Here is a 21799-nt window from a genome sequence, read left to right on the forward strand (position 1 = left end):
TTTAATTTACCATTTTAATTCAATTAATGTAGTTTCCATAAAATTCAAGGGTGCCAATAGATATTTCACTTCTTGAATGTATATTACGTTACATGTAACCTAGGTTTGGCCATTTGATAATCGTATGTTATTATTTAAAAAAATAAAAAGAACATTGGAAAGAATGAAAAAATAGATGTATAATTGATAAAAGAAGGCAAATACATCCATAAACATAAAGAATACAAGGACTCGTGTGAAATTCGCCAGAAGAAAAAAGACAAAAAACGTAAGTTACGCTTAACGTAACTTAGAGGCACCCTTTTTTGTAACCCAATTAGAGGACTTAGAATCTTATTTTACACACAAACATAAAAAGGTGGTCATTGGGACCAATGACAGCTACAAAATTAGTAAACTCTTCAAACTTGATAATTTAAATATATAAAATCACCAAAATAAACACCCCAACTAATATATAACTCATTTAGAACATAAATTGGGAACCCCGTTCTTATATAATCCATTTGAAGAACGTATCTTTAACAACAATAACAAATTTTAAGAGCAATAAATCACCAGCGAAAATGTCATAATTATCTACTAATAAGAAACTTCGAACATTATAATTTATTTTGGCAATTAAAAAATAATAACAAAAAATCAATTACAGAAAACTTATAATTTATTATTTGTTCCCGTCAGTGTAAAATAATAAACACTTTCTAAAAATATAAAAAATAAATAGTAATAATAGTCTTCTTACATTTAGAGTAAAATAATCATTTTATGAAATATTTTGTCAAATCTCCTGTTGGTGTCAATAGAAAAAAATATGAATAAATAATACACTTTGTGAACAAGATAAAAATTTCGATGTATTTTTAATAAAATGTGAAATATTAAATTATTAGTAGATATTTTTCCTTAAACAAATGAAGAATTAAGTTCAGAATATAAAAAATAGAAACCGCGTGCGCAATTTTGATTTATGAAAAAAAAATGATAAATAAAAAGCACCGGAAGCGTGCGGCGCTTGTGCCAGACTTATCAGACTATATGCAATGCGAGGACAGTTTTTGTTGGCTCAATTGGCGCCATTAAATGCGGTTTTTCGCGTGGTGGGCCACCCCCTTCGTCTACGAACACTCATGTGCACTATTGCCCCTCTTTGGAAACGTAAAATTCAAGCAAACAACTGCGTAGTTAATTTGGAAAGAAACAGTTGGTCGGACCTTTAATTGTTTGAAATTGAGCATAAAAATTTTCTGTCCATGCGTAAATTCTACCCATTTAAATGCTCGTTTAGTTCATAATATTAAATCTCCGTTAACGTAGATAAATCTTAATAACAAAAAAGAGCTCCCACATTTATTGTGAAAGGGCCTCTAGAAGACCACTGCATTCCATTCATGAAGCCGTAGAAATTTGGTTGTCCGAATTATAGAAAAAAGGTTAAATATATCATCAATCAATAAAATCTTTTGAAAAATGTCATAATTATAAGATAGAACGTAATTTAATAGGATGATTATGCTCGCTGTAGAGTAATTCTAACGTAACCGAACCCCTACAAAAAATCATCAATGAAATGTCGCAGTCAGACGGGACTTTGAGTGACGGTACATTGTCGAATAGTGGTAGCATGATGATTGAGAAGAGAATACAGCTTTTTTGCTTAGCTGTGCTCTGCTTTGTTTCGACAGTCAAAAGCACGCAGTGCAGAGGAAGATGAACGCGTCATAAAAATCTAGCCGTTACCCTTTGGTTGCAAATGCAATGCTTCCCACTGAACGCCAGTCTTTATCCCCACCAGCTAAATGACAGTATTATGCCTCATGATTTTCGCGAGTCCTACGCTACGCTTTTTACTTTTGATTATTGTTACCCTTTTTTTTTTAATCCCTCAACTGCCCCTCTCTTCTTTCTCACTTTATTGATGCGCGTGCCACACCTGATTATTATTTTAAAAATTATCAGTATATTGAGTAAGAGATTCAGAAAAAAATAATAATAATAATTAACTACTAGAGTTATAAGTGAATCAGCAAAAAGGAAAAACAATAGGCTTTTGTTAACTTACATGCAACGTAAGATACAACTTCTTACAAGATTAATGGCCCAAATGGGACCTAAATCTGAATTTGTGAGAGGCTGTACCTTACGTTGCATGTAAGGTATCAGCTCCCAAAACAATAAGGTCAAATGTTGATTCTTAAAAAATTCATTCAATATCTCAAGAGTACGTTGTACTGTATTGCAGCCAAATTTAAATAAACATACACAATAAAATATTTATAATTTAATACTTTGATAAATTAATAACCACTATTATATAATAACTTTTTGTAATTCTAACTTAGAAGAAAGGGCTAAATTCAAAATAAGGTAATAATATTTTGTGTCGAAATCTTTAAATAATTTTGTGGTCCTATTCTTATCATAAATTAATGATTGTTAAAATTATAAATATAATTGTTATATTATCTTATTGCTTCTAAAAGTTATGGGATTGAATTTTGAAATTATAAGAATTTTAATTTTTTTTAATTTAATTTATATTTAGTGGAATAATTTAATTTAGTTAGTTATGTTGACGCCGAAATCTAGTCGAGTTGGTTAGTAACTTGATATTAGACCTCTGCACCAGCATTAAATTTATTTGTTGGGGGAAGCGGCTTGTTAATCTCCAAGAACATCATACGACCATGAGCAGATAATCTGCAAGCTGATAATCTACAAGCACCTAAAACCACAAAAGATGGTAAGAGGCGCTGAAAGTTTTTCCAAAGTTAACCTTCCGACGCGCAAGTCAGTTTATGACTTTTACCGAAAAAAATAAAATATATAAATGAATAGTTTTTTATTTCTTTGTAAAGATGGATGAAGACTCTCTCATAGTGAAAAATAGTAAAAAAATCATAGAGAGAAAAGTTGAACCCCCCTTACCGCGATTTTCTTGGGGTTTTTATATATACCCCAAAATCCACGACCTTAGAGTGTGATAATAACCATTAATGGATCAAATTCATGCCTTGATTTTTCGGAGGCAATTTGTGGTGGTTCATTTTGACTGAGTCTTGTTTCCTGGTAATCTCTTAGCTGAGCTGATCTGCTTGAGGTCACGAAATAATCCCCTGATCAAGCTGAATTTCTCAAATTGACCAAATACTTTTCTGGGCGAGGTGATGTGTTCGAGGTCACCAAATAACATCTTGGTCGAGGTAATTTGCTCGAGATCATCAAATAACATCCTAGTCGAGATAATTTGCTCGAGATCACAAAATAATATTTCGGTCGAAGTGATCTGTTTGAAGTCATCAAAATTATCACTTGGTCGAGGTGGTTTGCTAAGATCACCAAAAATTTTCTCCTCGTAGCCTACCAACCATTTGTTCACAATTTACTTAGAGGAGATCGTGGTAACCTTATTTTATTCCCCAAATAAGTTAGATTGGTAACATACAATGAATTTTTAGATGATTAAAACATAAACGTATATTCATTGAATTATATATACACTCTATAAATTAATAAATTATTAATTTATTGATTAATTAATTCCTCTTTTTTGTGTACTTAGAGATTGAATGATGTAGCTTAATTTTCTATGACACATTCTTTTTAAGTTATATTACAATTTACTAATATTTAACATTATAAATCTACATAAACTCATGTTTTAGTCAGGAGTGATGATACAGCCACAAATTCTGGTACAAACTTATCTTGTACAAACTGATGTGGCATTAATTAATTGGTTGAATGAAAACATAAAATAATATAAAATAAATCATGTAGACCAAGAGATATTTAATTCAACCAATGAATTAACGCCATGTCAGTTTGTACAAAATAAATTTGTACAATAATTTGTAGTTATATCATTACTCTTTAGTCAGATGATGCAATAAAGTAGATGTATTTTAAATATTTTAAAAAATAATAATCAATCCAATGGACAGAAGGGGAATGAGATGTGTACTCCTAAATATATTTTTTTTAAAAATCAATCAACATGATATACAGGAGTTTCAAAACTATCATTTTGTAGACTAGAGTCAGATGGCTTTACCAACAGACTAAGAAATAATTTATGTATCTAGATCATTGCGAGTGCTTGTGACTGCAATTTATTAACTTTTCGAATTAAAAAAGTGGCTAGGCAATACTCAATAATGCACTAGAGTGGCATGAAAATGTGTGCCCAAAGGAACTGACGATGAGGGATGATTCACTGCGTTGGTAGAGTTGTGGACTAAAGAAACTAACTATTGCATCAACGACAACAAATGGGAAAAAGATTCAATCAACGATCAAAGGATTAAGACGGATGATTAGTGGATACCTACACACCGTGTTCGATATCTTGGTATTAATTAGAGATGGCCAACAAGTCAGGCGACACATGGCACGGGACGGACACAGTATGTGTTCGTATAATATAATGTAGCATGAGTATGTTTTAATAGAGTATACGGTACAACATGATATGCACACAAACTGAATTAGATTTGGTTGAAAATTTTAAGTATGTGACTCTTAAAAGTACGACACAACATGTGAAAAAGCCTTTAATAAATCTTTTTTATTTTTTAATGAAAGTAAAATTTAAATTTTATTAATTTTAAAATAACTAAAAATTAAATCTTTTAATTCTTAGTTTTAAAAAATACTCTAATCATTTTATGTTTATTTATTAAATAAATAGATGATATCATTATTTTAATAAATAAAATTATAAATATCATGATTTTATAAAATATATATATTAATGTTATTATACGTTATAATCTATGACTCTATGTAAGTTTAAGTTAATGGTTAACTTAACCCTTAAAAAATTATTATTATTATTGTTATTAATTATTAAAAAAAAATTTAATACCACACAGTCTAATTTAGTAATTAATATTATATTTAGATATTATTATTATTTAGTATAAATTTAAATTTTAAACTTTTGGTTTTATTTTGGTGGGTCGGGTCGGACTCGGCATGGTCTATCTCTAGTATTAACGCCCGAAAATCCACCCAAAATTACATTCTCGGAACACGACAAACAACCATCACGAATATTTTACGATTCACATTGCCATTATTGATTATCATCACTAATTTTTCTTTTGCCAGCCTTAAAGCAACAGAGGCTCTCTTCTCTTATCCACACGATCGTAATTTGTCTTATATAATATAAGTAAGTAATTATAACAAAATGTAAAAGCATTGCATGACTCGACAGGGGAGACCAATGATGGCATAATGGTAAATAAAGGCAATAAGGAGGCTTGTGTGATTCTGTATGTGTTTAAAAACCCGACATAAGTCCAGCGTCTCTTTTATCCTCTCTGACAGTCGCAGGCGTATAGCGACTGTAATAGTTTGTACTTTCAAACTTAAAAAAAAAAAGCTTCATTTTCTCAGCATTGCCATGGCGTCTTTCTTCTTCTTCACCGGACTTCTTCTCCTACCATGCTTGTCACTCTCAGTGACGGCGGCCAAGCAAACCTACATAGTTCACATGAAACACCAAGCAAAGCCCTCAACTTTCTCCACCCACTACGATTGGTACGCATCGAGCGTTCAGTCTCTCTCATCTTCCACAGATTCTCTTCTGTACACCTACAACACTGCATACGACGGCTTCGCTGCCTCACTTGACCCAGATCAAGCCCAGGCTCTCCGCCAATCCGACGCCGTTCTCGGAGTCTACGAGGACACTCTCTACACCCTCCACACTACTCGGTCCCCTCAGTTCCTCGGCATAAGCTCTGACTTCGGCTTGTCGGCGGGCTACAGCAAGCTCGACTTCGACAAGGCCTCCCTTGATGTTATCATTGGTGTTCTCGACACTGGGGTTTGGCCCGAGTCTAAAAGTTTCGATGACTCCGCCATGCCTGAGGTTCCAACCAAGTGGCGCGGCCAGTGCGAGTCCGGTCCTGATTTTAGTCCCAAACTTTGTAACAAAAAGCTCATTGGCGCTCGTTTTTTCTCCAAAGGCTACCACATGGCTGGTGGAAGTTTCTCTAAGAAGCCAAACGAACCCGAGTCGCCTCGTGATTATGACGGACACGGTACTCACACGGCCAGTACGGCCGCCGGCGTACCCGTCGCCAATGCCAGTCTCCTCGGTTACGCCAGCGGCGTCGCTCGTGGAATGGCCACGCACGCGCGTGTTGCCACCTACAAAGTTTGCTGGAAAACTGGATGTTTCGGATCCGACATTCTTGCGGGCATAGATCGGGCCATTCAGGACGGTGTGGATGTCCTCTCTATGTCCCTCGGTGGTGGATCCGCACCGTATTACAGAGACACCATTGCTGTCGGTGCGTTTGCGGCAATGGAGAAGGGCATTGTGGTCTCTTGCTCTGCCGGAAACAGTGGGCCAACTAAGGCCTCGCTTGCCAACGTGGCTCCGTGGATCCTGACCGTTGGTGCCGGCACTTTAGATCGCGACTTCCCGGCTTACGTGTTTCTTGGAAACAAAAAGAAAGCCACTGGTGTCTCACTCTATAGCGGAAATGGAATGGGAAATAAACCGGTCAGTTTGGTTTACAATAAAGGTTCAAACGGTTCTTCTTCTTCCAATCTGTGTTTGCCCGGTTCACTCCAACCGGAACTCGTGCGTGGGAAAGTAGTTATCTGCGACAGGGGAATCAACGCACGTGTGGAGAAAGGAGCTGTAGTACGTGACGCTGGTGGTGTTGGGATGATACTCGCGAACACGGCAGCCAGCGGTGAGGAATTGGTGGCTGACAGTCACTTGTTGCCGGCGGTGGCCATTGGGAGGAAAATGGGTGATATAGTCAGGGAGTATGCCAAGACGGTTCCAAATCCAACGGCCCTGCTTACGTTCGGCGGGACCGTACTGAACGTGCGGCCCTCTCCGGTTGTGGCGGCGTTTAGTTCTCGCGGGCCCAACATGGTGACTCCCCAAATCTTGAAGCCGGATGTCATTGGGCCTGGGGTTAACATCTTGGCCGCGTGGACCGAAGCTAGTGGGCCCACTGAGTTGGAGAAGGACACTAGGAGAACAAAGTTCAATATAATGTCAGGTATGAAATTGCACCCCCAACGGTTATTTTCTGCTTCCCGTGGTTTTGAATTTCATATATCGTTAGGTTTTGCATGTTCTTCCTATGAGTTGACTCCTGATGGCTTGGATAATGTTGTTAACATTCTTTTCCAAAATAATTGATAGAAACGTTTTTTTCAACTAAAACGAAGAGTTATTGGTAAAAGATCACTTCGCATTTGGTTGGACCAGTCCATGTTATTTGATGGAATGGGATTGTGATGTTAATGTTAATGAATGGTCAAAAGTTTCTGATTAAGAGAAGTGATGCTGACATATTAATTTGTGGAAAACTGAAAAAAAAAATGATCCATTTTCAAATGTAACGGTAAATAGCTTTTGTAATTAGTAGTGTAGTGATACAAAAATGCTGCTTTGCCCGGACAAAAGCAAAAGCACTCGTGAGGATTCTCCACTGCAAGATTTGGGTGTAGATAGAGGATTCTCCACTACAAAATTGATCATGCCGTTGAAAAAGTATGCAATTAATTAGCCTGACCTGACATAGTGAGCAAACGCTGTATGCCACTTCCTTTTCACATTGTGGACTAGTGGTGTGTGTTGTGACCCACCAACCTTTATGAATTTTTAGTTTAATAATAGGATTAGCTGTTAGGCTTGTGATTTTTTTTTTAAAAGAGCAATAGGAATGTGATTTAGAACCTAATAGAAAAGGAGGGGGAAAAAAACCCTACTTGATTTGTTGTCTTCTTTGATTTCCAGGTAGATCAACAAGCACCTTTTCAAGTTGCAATATTAAAATTTAGCTGAAATCTAACAGTTTTCATTCTGTGATGAAAATTTAGGTACATCTATGTCATGCCCACACCTCAGTGGGGTTGCTGCCTTGCTCAAAGCAGCCCACCCAGACTGGAGCCCAAGTGCTATCAAATCCGCTCTGATGACGACTGCTTATGTTGTGGACAACACCAAATCTCCGCTCCACGATGCAGCAGATGGTAGGCTCTCAACCCCGTGGGCTCATGGTTCGGGCCATGTTAACCCGCAGAAAGCCATCTCTCCAGGCCTTGTATATGATGCTTCAACAGAAGACTACGTAGCATTCTTGTGCTCTTTGGGCTACACCATTGAACATGTTCAGGCCATTGTCAAGCGACCCAACATCACATGTACGAGAAAATTCAACACCCCTGGTGAACTGAACTACCCATCATTCTCAGTCCTGTTTGGGGACCAGAGGGTTGTCCGTTACACTCGGGAGTTGACAAATGTTGGGCCTGCAAGATCCTTGTACAATGTGACCGCGGATGGGCCATCTACCGTTGGCATCTCAGTGAGGCCTAAAAGGCTTCTGTTCAGGACTGTAGGAGAGAAGAAGCGATACACAGTAACATTTGTTGCAAAGAACGGTGACCAGAAGATGGGTGGAGCTGCATTTGGTTCAATTGTTTGGGGAAATGCTCAACATCAAGTTAGGAGCCCAGTTGCGTTTTCATGGACACAGTTAATGAGCTAGAAATGGTGTTTTTTCGGTTCGCGTTCTGGGTTTTCGGGTTATGGCCCCCTGCAACGGGTTAGAAATTATTGCCAAAGGCCCTGGTCCATCTTGGAAAACTGGGAGTTGAACAAACTTGGTGAATGGTTGTGAATTTTATGAAGGCAGTCCAGAATTTGGAGTGGCCACTGGCCAATGAAGCGAGATATATTTATGTGCTTGTAAAATTAATGGAATAGAATGCCATTACCAGTTTTAAGATATTTGCTTTCAAAATTGTGCAATTGAGTTCACTTTAGAATTTGCTGTTGGTGGTTAGTTTAAATTTGGTTTTAACATTGTTCAGCAAAATCATTTTTATTGATTGAGCAAATAATTAGAATGTGGATGGCCACGATGGGAATTATTTACGGAAAAGCTGAAAGAAAAGACGTCTCTCTGTGGTTGCAGATTTTTTTTTGAAAATACGGCCTGCCAATTCCATTATTCACATCCCCAATAATTAATTAGTTGTCGGTTCGCTGATTTGAATTATCGATGTTGAAGGGTTGCAGCATCAAGGATAGGGATGCAGTGCGATTATTGAAAATAAATGTTTGGTTGTATCCGGCCTAGCATTATCGATTCCTCCATAAATCAAATTAAGGTTGACAATTTGACATTGGATCCAAGAAAGAAAAAAAAAAGGTTAAAATTATTCCAAAATTTGCAACACATATACTCCGGTATATATTGGTAAAATGGAATGTTGACAAAGCTTCCAGATGAAGCTAGGGTTTAACTACTAGAAGAATAGAGAGCATGGGTTACAGGTGCAACAGTTCCTTTTACAGCTGCAGTGAAGGCAGTTACTTTTACAGCGGCAATGAAGGGGCACTTTTGGACATTTAAGACTAGGGCATTTCCATTGGCAACAACAAGAGCAATCCAGGCAAGATGGAAGCCGGAAAATGCAACAACAATCTCTGCTGCACGAAACTTTTCTACAGCACCGTGATCGTGGGCACGATTTTGGACACGACCAACACCAGCACTTGGGTATTGAACAGCAAGTACACGGACGGCAACAACATATACTGCAGTCACTACAGTCACAGCAGCGTGGTAATTCTATATGAATCGAGCATTTAGAATAACAGCAACAGCAAATCCAAGAAAGCCAAGAGAAGTTAAAACAGGGTGTTCCACTGCACAACAAAGGAAACATTAGATATCAAGTCTTTTGCCATTGAATGACTAGTCCTTTACTAGTGCATTTCAATTCAATACGAAATATATGACAGTAGACGAAATAAATGATACCATAGCCACTTCCAAAAGCGACATGACCTTCGATTCTTCCGATTTCTGCTTACAAGAGAGAAAATGTAAGGATTCTAACCTCCCTCTAAAACTAGACCAAAAAAAAAAATGACAAGTGGGTGGCTGCTTTCTTACACAGGTATTAAAGGATCTGACTTTGCCACCACAAAATCAGCAACCCTGAAAATTTTCAGTTTGATATATTATAACTCTGATAAAATTGCAAGAATACTTCAGTTCAGAATGAAAAGAACTGTAAATATGATGCTCTGCTAGGCAATTGCAGGACTTAACATACTCTTTGCAGCTTCTGGAAGCAGGATGAAAGCGATCAACTGTTTTCAGTTCCTCCTGCTCAAAGCAAAAATTGTTATTGATATCTTACCATTCCAAACTATGCTTTCAAAAGACCAATCTGAACTAACTATTGAATCAACCGTTCTGTAAAAAAATAAAAAACATAAATTTTGTAGAGCCACTGAGTTTTGTCCATCAGGTTGCTCTAATTTCTAACACATTTATGTGCATCGTATGAACATTGGTTAATAGAGTTGTTCATACTTCATACACTATGCCTGCATCAATCATTCAAAATTTCCCAAAACCCATTCTCCAAATTTTTCCCACCGTCCAAACAGTGGAATCAATTAATACGCCGCACAGACAAAGGAGAAGCCTCTATGATCCAGCAGATATCTGGCAAGAGTCCGTCCCTAAGGTAGGAAGGAGACCTGAAGCTGCTAGTTAGTTGGACATGAGCGGTCAATAACAATCACAAATAACTATCATCTAACAATTTAAATTCCTTGCCAATATATGTCAATTATCGGTTATGCCTTTTTCAGGCAAAGGCTACCAATCCATAAATGAACAATTAAACTAAATGAAAATATTTGTGCTCTAGCTACTCTTCTGCACTCCATGATGTTCGTAAGAATATATCACTCTAAATTCATGCCTCGAAACTCTTATCGAGTATCAACTAATCATGATACAAAAAGTTAAAACAGAGTAAAAATAAGTGGAAAAGGAAAAGAAAACTTTCCACTTGCAACACTTCAGAATTCAGATTACCATTTTTAACTCCTACAACTTCTGACTGCTCAGTAATCACAAGAGTGTGTGTGACTATTTCTGTTGATAAAAATAAAATAATAAATAAATAAATAACAACCCACCTCAAGAAAACTAATCTCTCTCTCAAGCACCTGAACCTTGGCCAGTTCCCGGCGCTTGCCATACAAATCCGGATACTCAGGCGGGGATTTGGGACACGGCGGCGGAAGTGAAGGCACTGAAGAAGAGGACCCAGAATGAGCAGCCATTACCAGAAACTTGAACTTTTCCGGTCGATGGCAGTGAAAAACGTTGAATATTCACTCAAAAACACACACTTGTTTCAGGAAAAGAAAAGAAAAAAAAAAAGGGGGGGGGGGGGGGGGGGGGAAAGGAACCGCAAAACCAAAATAACACTGAGAAACAATACTGGTATATAAGCAAAAATAGCACAAGTAGACTTGCAGCAATGCGGTACTGGACAAAGGAGAAGCGGGCAAGTAATGTTAGGTGTGAATGCTAATACGAAAAGATTGTTGCACTGGGCAGTGGCAGAGGCAGTAATTAGTGCTTCTGACAAGGATAATTACTGACCCAGAAAATAATGGAAAAGGGGCTCGGGGTAGGCCTCTGCCTCTGCCTCTGCCTCTGCAGGAGATGAAACACTAGAAGAAATTTAAAATCCCTCTTAGATATGTCAATTACATAATAAATAAATAATATTATAATATGTTTATTTATATTAAACGACCAACATATAAATGGTGGTTTTTTTTTATAAATTAACTAAATATAGATATTTTATTCATTAATTATATTATCTCTAATATATTATATAATTTCTTTTAAAAAAAACAGGGCAGAGCAAATGTAACGTAATGATATTAAGATGACATTTATAGTGCGTGGTTAATTGTTGGTGCAGGGATTAAATAGGTGATTAAATAGTAATAATGAGGATAAAAAGAGTGTCATTATTATTGTGTCACAGACCGTGCGTGGTGAAGAGAGATCTGAGCTTTTTCGAGACACAACCTTTGTGCATGGTAATAATGATGATAGTAATAATATTGGTAAAGACGGCTGGAAAAAGCCTGCAGTATGTTCTCTTTGTACGAACACCCTGTTCAGCTAAAATAAGCAAAGAGATTGATCCGAGTTTTTATCAGTTTTGTTTCACACACAACGCATAAACTGTAGATTCTGTTTTTGCATTTGGTTTTGGTTAATTGTGGGTGGGTGGCAGAGGCAAGAGACGCGAAAAGCACGATGCAGTAACTCAGATGGGCACGTGACGGCTGCGTAGGAAAGATAAAAGATTTGTGTGTCTTTGATTTTCTCAACTACAACAGCATACATAAGAATCAAACAAGCCCTGACTTTGAGAACGTTGAAAAAAAAAAAAAAAAAAAAAAGAATGGCCTCTATTCACCAACTGGGTAAATTCTAAGTTGTGTTGAGCCCCCTATTGCAAAAGATTTGCCGATTACATGCCCCATATCTGCCTTTGAATTTGAACCGGTGAGGGAACAAAAGGCCAAAAAATCGTCATCGAGAATTGCGGTTACTGTTCCGCCACTTGACTCGTTGGACATAAAATTTTTTATTAGAAGCCTGAGCATATGATGTAATCACCAAATTTACTGCTTAATAGAAACTGTCTGTTGGGATTAAAGAATGTTAATTATCTCATTACCGCACGGAACTTGTAGGTATAATCTAAAATTTTTACTTAAGCAGGAAGGAAAGGATTGTGTTATGAATGTGAAACACACAATAACTGTGTTTACGTACGGGTCTCGAGCAGGCAGACACTGAGAAAATCAGAGTCAGATTGAAATCCACGCGCACTCGAGCAGCGTGAGCTCGGATCTCTATGTGTTTTTTGGGTCCCAATTTTCCCCCAAGGGCACCACTTTGAGAGGACAAGTCATCGCAACTTCGATGTATTCCCGCTCTTTCCAACGTACAAACTGCAAAAAATAAAATAAAAATGAGGAAGGTAAAACATGAGCGTAGGAAAGTGACGTGTCAAATCCGTGGAACAGGTTAGAAATTAAATGGGAGGAAAGGTTAACGTGAGCCGGTGTGCGTACTATATAATATCTAGGTTGCGAAGTAGAGAGGTATATGGGCAATCATTGTCGCTTTCCAATCTGCTATGATGACTTTACGTGTACAAAGTTACACGTGCCCTTCGCCGCAGTGACGCTTATTGGGTAATGTCCTGAATCCGAATCAGCTGATTCTTCCCGGCCCCTTCATTACAAATGGATCGACGTTGGCCCAAGTATCTGCTGGTTCGATTCTAGGACTTTGGGTCACAGATTACAGCTCATGGCCCAAATCCGTTATCAGAAATGTAAAAACCTTCGTACAATATACAGCTTACACTTTACACCTTACACAACGGGTATTTCAAAGAGTATTATTATTGCATCAACAAGCAATGTCTGCTGAACTAGCTTTACTGTTTGCCACGTGGCTTGATTAACATCTATTACAATAAAAAAATCGGATCACAGATACGTATACTGGTGTACATGAACTTTGGAGTTTCCCAAACGTTAGTCGTGATGAAGTTGAAGATATAGCTAGTAATATTCCACGGCTATTGAAAATTTGAAATCGTGCTGAGACTCCTCTCTTCAATAATGCAACCTTATTTTGTATAAAAAATATTCTCTTTCTGGTCATACAGCTGCCCAATTTTTCAAAAAAGCTCACAATCGCAAAACCTCTTTTTGAAAATAACCTATGGTCGCTCAAAGAAAAGAAACTTGATAAGAGTTGTGAGGAAGCTCGATGCTTTGCCCATGCATCTCCACGCTATCATTTAATTGGTTAAGATTGAAGCGCGTGAAAATGGAAATCATCATCTTCAACAAGTAAACGCAACATATTCGTCCACCTTATTCCAGCATATTTACATAGTCAAAAGTCGGCCAAACTTTGAACCAAAATGCATAGCATGTAAGCAAACCCATCTTATAATTCATCAAACTTCAATTTGTTTTCTCCATATTGTTGCTTGGGCCTAACTTTACTTCTTTGTATTATTGTGTGTGTGTATATATATACATGTGTGTGTGTGTGTGTGTGTGTGGCATGTGGATGGGTAGTTTCATTGAAGCCAACTTAAAAGAGAGTTCATTTTATTACATATACACGAATTACAGTTTGATCAGATCAGATCAGATCATATCATCAAATGAGTACAAAGGCGAATGTGATGATGACGCCGATCATAAGTAAGAAATACTGCTCTTCATCTCAAACGTTGCTTGTGGTTAGGAGGAGGCCACACGTAGTCAATGGAGGAGGATTTGTGGTAACAGATTGCAGCCAAAAGATCATTTTCAGGGTTGACGGCTGCGGTGTTCTTGGTACAAAAGGGGAGCTGGTTGTTAGACATGCTGATGGAGATGCCGTCGTTCTCATCCGTCGCAAGGTAATCGTCTACTCTTATTATTATAATCATATCATACTATAGACAGTGGCGAGGCCAGAATTTGGGTTCATAATGGAGAAACCATGCATAAACTTGACGAGGAATAACATACAACTGAAAAATTGAGGGGGCGGGGCCAAAACATGTACAAAATAAACGTAAATATTTCTAGAATTTCATTAAAAGTCTTCTATCTTTGCATGCTCTACGTAATTCGGATTTTGATCGTAGATGCATTTAGTTAAATTAATATCGGTGAATAGAGGTTTTGTGCTGATTAATTATCTTTCAAAAGCTTCATTCATATTCACGGCTGACTGGATTTTGGATATGCTTTATTCGTTAATGCACGTCACCGGGTAAATATGTACATGCGCAAGGAATTTCTTGCAAAGTTATTACGTAACAGAATCAATCTACAATTAATTATTACTTCAAGCAAATAACTTTCGATTACCACGTACGTTGATAAAATATAAATATATAACATATGAATTTCGTCCGTATCAATTAGACAACTTAATTCGCTGGTTGAATTTCAATTTCAGGGAGGGGTGGTTGAGGCCCTCAGCATTCATAAAAAATGGAAGGGTTACGCTTTTGACTATGAAGGATCTAAGAAGTTAGTGTTTACCTTAAAAGAACCACCCAGCAGTTCATGTTTAGTGAGGAACAGTTCCATAAGGATCTCCACTGAAACTACAGCCAGAAGCAGCAACTTTGAGGTCAAAGGTTACTTCCCAGATAGAGACTGCATCATTGTTGATCCCAGTGGCAACATTGTAGCTCAGGTATACATTCAAGTCCACGTTCTAAAAGTTGTAGAAATTGCTTTATTTTTATTCGTTTAAAAAGAAAGCAAAAGTATGCTAAAGCTGCAGTGTTTGTTTTGCTTTTGATCACATAGTGATGATTCCGTTTAAATATGACAGATTGGAGTGAAAAAAGAAATAGAAGACTTGATGGAAAGCAAGGATCTATATCACATAGTGGTGAAACCGGGGATTGATCAGGCCTTTGTTGTTGGAGTCATTGCCACTCTCGATTACATTTATGGCGAATCTACTAGGTACTGATCAATCAGAACTTTTACCAACTAATGTCACTGAAACTATGTAAAATCATGGGAAAATTGCGTCCCCTTCAAGCTGTGTTAAATTTAATTATGGTTTTTTTTTCTTCTTCCGTTGTTTTTATATGTGTCAAGCTTGATGGTGTATTGTATCTCTTTTGTACATGTATTATATACTGTCGATGAATTGAAGCAGTGCAAGCTCGAGAATGATAAATTTTGTGTAAGTCTTGAGTGACGCCCAATGAATGGTCTCTGCCGTTGATCGCTTCGTGTAACAAGGGTGTGTCGAAATTTTAAAGACATCTTTTTGCCTGTGCAATTATATATTTTTAAAATTTAATTGTTTGTTCCTTTTACAACTGATTACACTCTTTGTATTTTGCTCACAAATCAGCCTGGGATTAATGATGAAATGCTTTCGTCTAGCTGAATCATTAGCTAAGACTTTCCCCTTGCATGACTTAGGGACCATTTGTTTTTTTTTGTTTGACTTAATCATTAAATTGACTTAATTTTAATTAGTTAAGTCATAAATTTATTTATTTTTTCAATTTAATAAAAATTTTCAGCCATTAAATCATTAAGTTATTAAACTATTTTTGTCACTTTTTACTTAATCTAAAAAGTCTAAATGATATCATTAAAATATATTCTCTAAAATATCCATATCTAATTAATTAATTTCCATCTTTATTTAAATAAAATTTAATAATTAGTACTATTACCCATCTCTATATAACTTGTGATAATGTATATGGTAAACTATTATATCATTATTATTTTCATCTTTTTATTTTCTTCAAATTAACATTATTTATCTTCAAAACTTTTTATGAATATTTTTCATATAAAAACACCATAAAGTATAATAAAATTGGTTAACATATATAATATAGAATATTAAAGAGTTGTATTTAATAGAATATTATTTATGTTATGATAATTTATTATTTTATTTATATTATTTAAGATGTTTATTATTTATTTAACATTTATAATTTGTAAGGGCATCAATGTAAAAATATTAGTTTTCAGATTTTTGAAGTTAAAAAAATAACTTAATATTTATTTTTAGCGAGTATAAGTATTTATTTTTAGCGATTTAGACCAAAAAAAAAACATATCATTCATATTTAAATATTTAACTCTATTCAGAATTCAGACTAATTTAGGTTTATTCAGATTTTAGAGAAAAAAAAAAAAAAGCCACCTTACTCATTTTGAATTTGGATGATTAAAATTAAGATTTCATGATAAATATTATTTTTTTAAATAACTATCGGTTTCAATATTATAAAATACTATATAAGAAACTTAGATTTGCTCTAAATCCTAACCGCTACACTTTTATGTCTTTTTCTGTATTGACCTGGCTTATGGATTTAGCATATGGGTGAACGGGTTAGGTTGACCTCTCTTTTAAACTTTTATGGGCTCTCTTCTTGCTGCGCAACAATACTCAAATGGCCAAAGTGGTGGGCTGCTGCCCTCACAAGCATTGTGAGGGCAGCGGTTCTAGCCCCCACAAAAGTATTGTGGGGGCTAAATGTTCTTTATATTTAAATATTCTTCTCTCTTGCGAGATGCAAATGGAGTATGGACATCCCTCTCTTATGAGGGGTTATTTGTCTGGGCATGTACTTCATATAATTCAATGTAATAATGTAAGTCTCAATCATGTATATCTGATTGTAAATATTAGTATAATATCTCTGCTATAATAACAGTTGTTGTAAATATTTGTGTAATGCAGTAATCTGATAATTAATCAGTATTAAAAAAAAAAAACAATACTCAAATGGCAAAGAGGATTGAATTAGCTGCAATTAACCATTTATATAAGCAATAATATTAACGCTTTCCTTAGTATAGTCTTTTAAAAAAAAAAAAACAATTATTTATGCAGACTTTTTGTTAATAGATCTTTTAACAAAAAAAAAATTAATTGTTTGGTTGTCAATGAAATCTTTTATAAAAATTATAAAATTAATTTAATAAGCAAGTTAAAATTATATCATGCAAATAATGAAATAAGATTGTCACGTAAGTAAAAATGATATTTTAAATATTTTAACATTTAAAAAACCCTTTTCAATCTCTCAAAAATCTAAAATTTGAGTTTTTATTAGTAGAGTTGTAAAGATAAAATAACTTATTTAATTTTTAAAAGCTCTACTAAGAAAACAACCAAATAAAAAAAAATTGAAAAAAAATTATCAGATTAAATAAACACTTATGATCATTAGATAAACTACACTACATTGACACTAAAATTGATTAGATATTTTTGGGGAATGGTGATTGGTTCCCTTTCAAATTATGAATCTAACAAAAGTAATGCGTTTCAAAATTTATTTTGTTAGGACCAATGCTAGTTTGACAAAATAAAAAAATAAAAAATCTTACAAAATTTTGATAAAAACCAAAAAAGACAAAAACGCATCGTTTTTCTTAAAATTGAAAAAAGGGACAAAAAAAAAAAAGAGTAAAGAATATTAAAACAATGGCACAAAGAGATGGATTCAGTCTTCTTTATGGAAGTTCTACAAGTTGCCAGATGATGAATTGAATGTCAAATTCATCACAGTGGCTTTCGCTTTTTGAACAGGAAACATAACTTTTCATGTAGACGAGAAACGAAGGATGGACCATTTCCGTGAAGGGATCCTTGACGAAACCCAGTCCATCGGTCCAAAACAATAAAAATTAAAAAATTAATTTTCCAAAAGAATTCATGCCACTGGACCACTCAGGACAGCAGCACCCCATTGAAATGTTCAATCACTGAACTTCAGTCCATGTGTCAAATGAAAATAATAATAATAATAATGAGTAATGTTTTATTTAAGTAAAAATGTCCGAGTTTTGTAGATCTTCGTATTTTAACAAATGATAGGGGGATATATTTGATAAACGTAACTCGTGACCCGACCCAATATTAACCGAGATCCAACGGGTCGATTATTCTCTTCTTCTTCTTCTTCAAACAAGTTCTACTGCTGCACTCCCCTCCTTAATTCAGTTTCTCTTGACATCATTTATTAATATTTCGTTTTCATTTGTTTTCACTTCAGTGCTGATATTATTATTTTTATGCTTAATCTGAGTATTCGGAAAAAAAAGTCCCTCCGCAAATGCCGAGGAGCTCATGTTATGGCTTCTTGCGATTTTTAGTTATTAATTTTACGCTAGAGAAAATCTGTAGCATAAGCTTTGTACTTTAAGTGCCATATGCTGTCTCTTCTTTTCCATTTGTCTTCCTTAACTATTGATATTTTTTTTTCCCCTAAAATTTTTTGGTAGCTGGTTGCTTTTATCGCTACTCTATTGGGTACGCTCGTAGAGTGTGGATACATATTTTGCAAAGGTAACATTTACCTTAACTTCTTTTATTATTATTATTATTATTATTATTATTATTATTTTGGCATTTCTTTTATTTTTATTGACACATGCAGAGAATTCCCAATGTAATCAGCTTGTTTCTGCACTAAGTTATTAATTTACATGTTATCTGTACGTAAATAAATTGATGGCTGTTATGGGTCTTTTATTATTCATTTCAATGCTTTATTTATTTATTTTTAATTATGAGTCTATGAGTTGGGCAAGCGAGAGTCAAGGGTTGTTGGGGTGGACCGAGAGTCTCGTGGGAAGACTTAGTTTTTCCTTTTCCTTTGGGATTTGATCAATAAATTAGTTGCAGTTTGTACTTGATTATTATTTATAAGCCATGTAATACATGAATAAGGATTATGCAGTTATTTGATATTTAACTCACTTGAGTTGCTGAGTTCAAGGTTCCTCTATTAACCTTAAACCTTTAGTTTCAGTTCTCTACATCATAGGTTCCAACAAAAATAAAAGATCCAATCCCCAGTACGTGCCAATGACTAACTATCTATTATTTTAAGTCAGTTTAAAAGACTGTTAACGTTTATCTTATTCTTACAATGAAAATAAAATGCTTCCTTTACTAAATTAATGAAAAAAGACCATCTAAATGTTTGATGACTGCGTTATATGGCTTAATAATCTACATGCATGTAATTTGTAACATTTTCAAATTTAAATTATAAAACCTGATTTTAATGACTAAGTAAAATTTTTTTTATTGGCTGATTTGATTCTTTTATACTGTGACATTTAGAGTATGACAAATTTTCATGTAAAATTATACTAAACATACACGGATTTCTTTAGATATATTAACAGGTAATATCCTTAAAATCGATACATATCGGATATCTTATGATACTGTCCATAGAATGTGAAAGTGGAGTCGAAGAGCTTTTTGGGTAATTGCATATCATTACCATAGTTTAGATACTTTAGCCAAAAAAAAAAAAAATCCAAACTTTAGTTTATATACAAATCAGAGATGCATCGGCACTGAAAGAGTAAAAATTGGCAGGTGAAGCTGCCTCAACAATGTGGCGCCTTCCCCCTCCCCAACTACCCATACAACAACACAAAAAATAAAATAAAATAAGCTTTCTTCTTGGTTTGGTCAGAATGGTCCTTATGTCTATCTAATACTCTTATGCTAACACTCAGTAATACCACGTATGCAAAATTTATTTTCCAATTATTGTACGCAACATATAATTAACGTGACATTCAACAATGTGATTACAACTATCAACACTGATAATTATATAAAAAAAAAATCATAATGTTTAATTTTATTTAAAGCCCAATCCATAACTATTGGTTAATGATACATGAGTTACGACATAGAACATGCATTGAGATACAAACTTGCTTTAAGCCCTATTTAGTATTGAGATAGTGTAATTTTTAAATTATGACTATTAAATAAAGTTAATAATATATAGTAAATATGACTTTTAAATAAAATAATAAAGAGAATATAAAATTTTTATCATATAAGTAGTGGATCATAATTTTTAAAAAAAATTAGTGAATCAAATCAACTTAACTTTTAAATCACAATAACTAATGTTTATTAAACATTTTAGTGTTATGATTTTTAAATTACAATTTTCCAATCTTAGTACTAAATAGCTTTATATTTATAACATTAGTCTATTAGCTTGAATCTGAATGCTGTCATGTTGGGACCATCTCAAACGAAATCGCCTCAATCACAATAAAACTAAGGGTAAAAGAGTCCGTGGGAAGAAAATCACAACTCTATTTTGCCTAGAAAATATTGTATGTGTAAATGAAATTCGCAGCAACGGATTTCACGTGCTCTAAGATATGAATATGGGGGAAATTTGTTGTGCAACTGTAGTACCGTGTTACAGTTATATTCAGTCGTTGGATATTAGTGAACTCTACTAATTCAAATACATTCAACAGCTGGATGCAACTGTAAAACGATACCACAATTGTACTGTAACCTGATCTATAAATATGATGATTCGAAGACGGAAAATATCAGTAGCAACATAACGGACATTAGAACTGTAGTGCCAGCATTAGAAAAAAACACGAGACCTGATAGAACCTTGGACGTAACCCAATCATAATCAATAAAATGTGAAAATGGCTATGGCCGATGTGCCATTTTGTCAGATCCGATACTCCTGAAAGTTGCAGAATTGATGAGATAACGGGCCACACCACACACATCCAGAACCTTCTCTCAAGACTCCAAAAATTTTAGCACAGGGCCCCCGGCGCCCTGGCCCAGGCCCCTTGTCTTGCTTGTTCAATTGGCACATGGCCTCTCAAAACTCTTCTTCTTCACTCCACAAACGAGGGGATTGCGTAAGTGAATTGGTCACCTTCATTCGTATGGACCAAAAGAAAATCACGGACTTATCCAGAACAAAAATTTTAAGGAGAACCGAAAAAAATAAAAAGAAATTGCCCGTCTTAAATTGCCCATAAATGAGTTGCTCCAACTCTAAAAAAAAAAAAAGCATTGAAGTCTTGTAGATTTTAAGCTACAGTTACTATAAAAAAAAATATATAATTATAAAATAAAAATTAATAATATATTATAAATATAAATTTTAAATAATAATTTTAAAATATAATAGATTTTTTATTATATAAATAAAAAATTATATTAATATAATTTTTAAACTACAATAACTAATATTTATTAAATATTTTAATATTATAATTTTTAAATTATAACTGATCAACTTCAATATCAAACACATTCCTAATTCTTAATGCAGCCCAACAGGAAAAAGTTGCTTGAGGAAGGACAGACTTGACGTGGTCTACTCACCAGTGCATTAGTGCCTCAAAAAAGCAGTCTTTTTGTTCCTGGGAATTATCTCATCAGATCTCTATTCTGTGATTACTCTTTTATGTACGAGTCATTTCCATATCAAGTACCTTTCTAATAAGCCATTTTACACAGCTGGCAAAGCTGATAATAATAGACTCCAAATGGCAAAATAACACATTTTTCACATACAT

The 21799-nt window shown here is 34.9% G+C and overlaps 3 protein-coding genes across 3 annotated transcripts; 2 read left to right on the forward strand and 1 right to left on the reverse strand.

The window, feature by feature from the left end:
• The first annotated feature begins 5308 nt into the window (after positions 1 to 5308).
• LOC18055551 (subtilisin-like protease SBT1.8) lies at positions 5309 to 8808 on the forward strand. Its single transcript, XM_024178135.1, has 2 exons — positions 5309 to 7034; positions 7861 to 8808. The coding sequence occupies exons 1-2, from the start codon at positions 5411 to 5413 to the stop codon at positions 8529 to 8531; spliced, it is 2295 nt and encodes a 764-aa protein (XP_024033903.1). The 5' UTR covers positions 5309 to 5410; the 3' UTR covers positions 8532 to 8808.
• Positions 8809 to 9208: 400 nt separating this feature from the next.
• LOC18055552 (guanine nucleotide-binding protein subunit gamma 3) lies at positions 9209 to 11219 on the reverse strand. Its single transcript, XM_006452751.2, has 5 exons — positions 10991 to 11219; positions 10111 to 10163; positions 9948 to 9992; positions 9813 to 9857; positions 9209 to 9697 (listed from the first exon to the last, which is right to left on the reverse strand). The coding sequence occupies exons 1-5, from the start codon at positions 11135 to 11137 to the stop codon at positions 9295 to 9297; spliced, it is 693 nt and encodes a 230-aa protein (XP_006452814.2). The 5' UTR covers positions 11138 to 11219; the 3' UTR covers positions 9209 to 9294.
• A 2751-nt stretch (positions 11220 to 13970) lies between these two features.
• Positions 13971 to 15618, forward strand: LOC18055553 (protein LURP-one-related 6). The gene is made up of 3 exons (XM_024192302.1): positions 13971 to 14319; positions 14868 to 15110; positions 15252 to 15618. The coding sequence occupies exons 1-3, from the start codon at positions 14080 to 14082 to the stop codon at positions 15393 to 15395; spliced, it is 627 nt and encodes a 208-aa protein (XP_024048070.1). The 5' UTR covers positions 13971 to 14079; the 3' UTR covers positions 15396 to 15618.
• Positions 15619 to 21799: the final 6181 nt, after the last annotated feature.

Source organism: Citrus clementina, unplaced genomic scaffold (assembly GCF_000493195.1).
Source record: "Citrus clementina cultivar Clemenules unplaced genomic scaffold, Citrus_clementina_v1.0 scaffold_1, whole genome shotgun sequence".
NCBI lineage: Eukaryota > Viridiplantae > Streptophyta > Magnoliopsida > Sapindales > Rutaceae > Citrus > Citrus x clementina.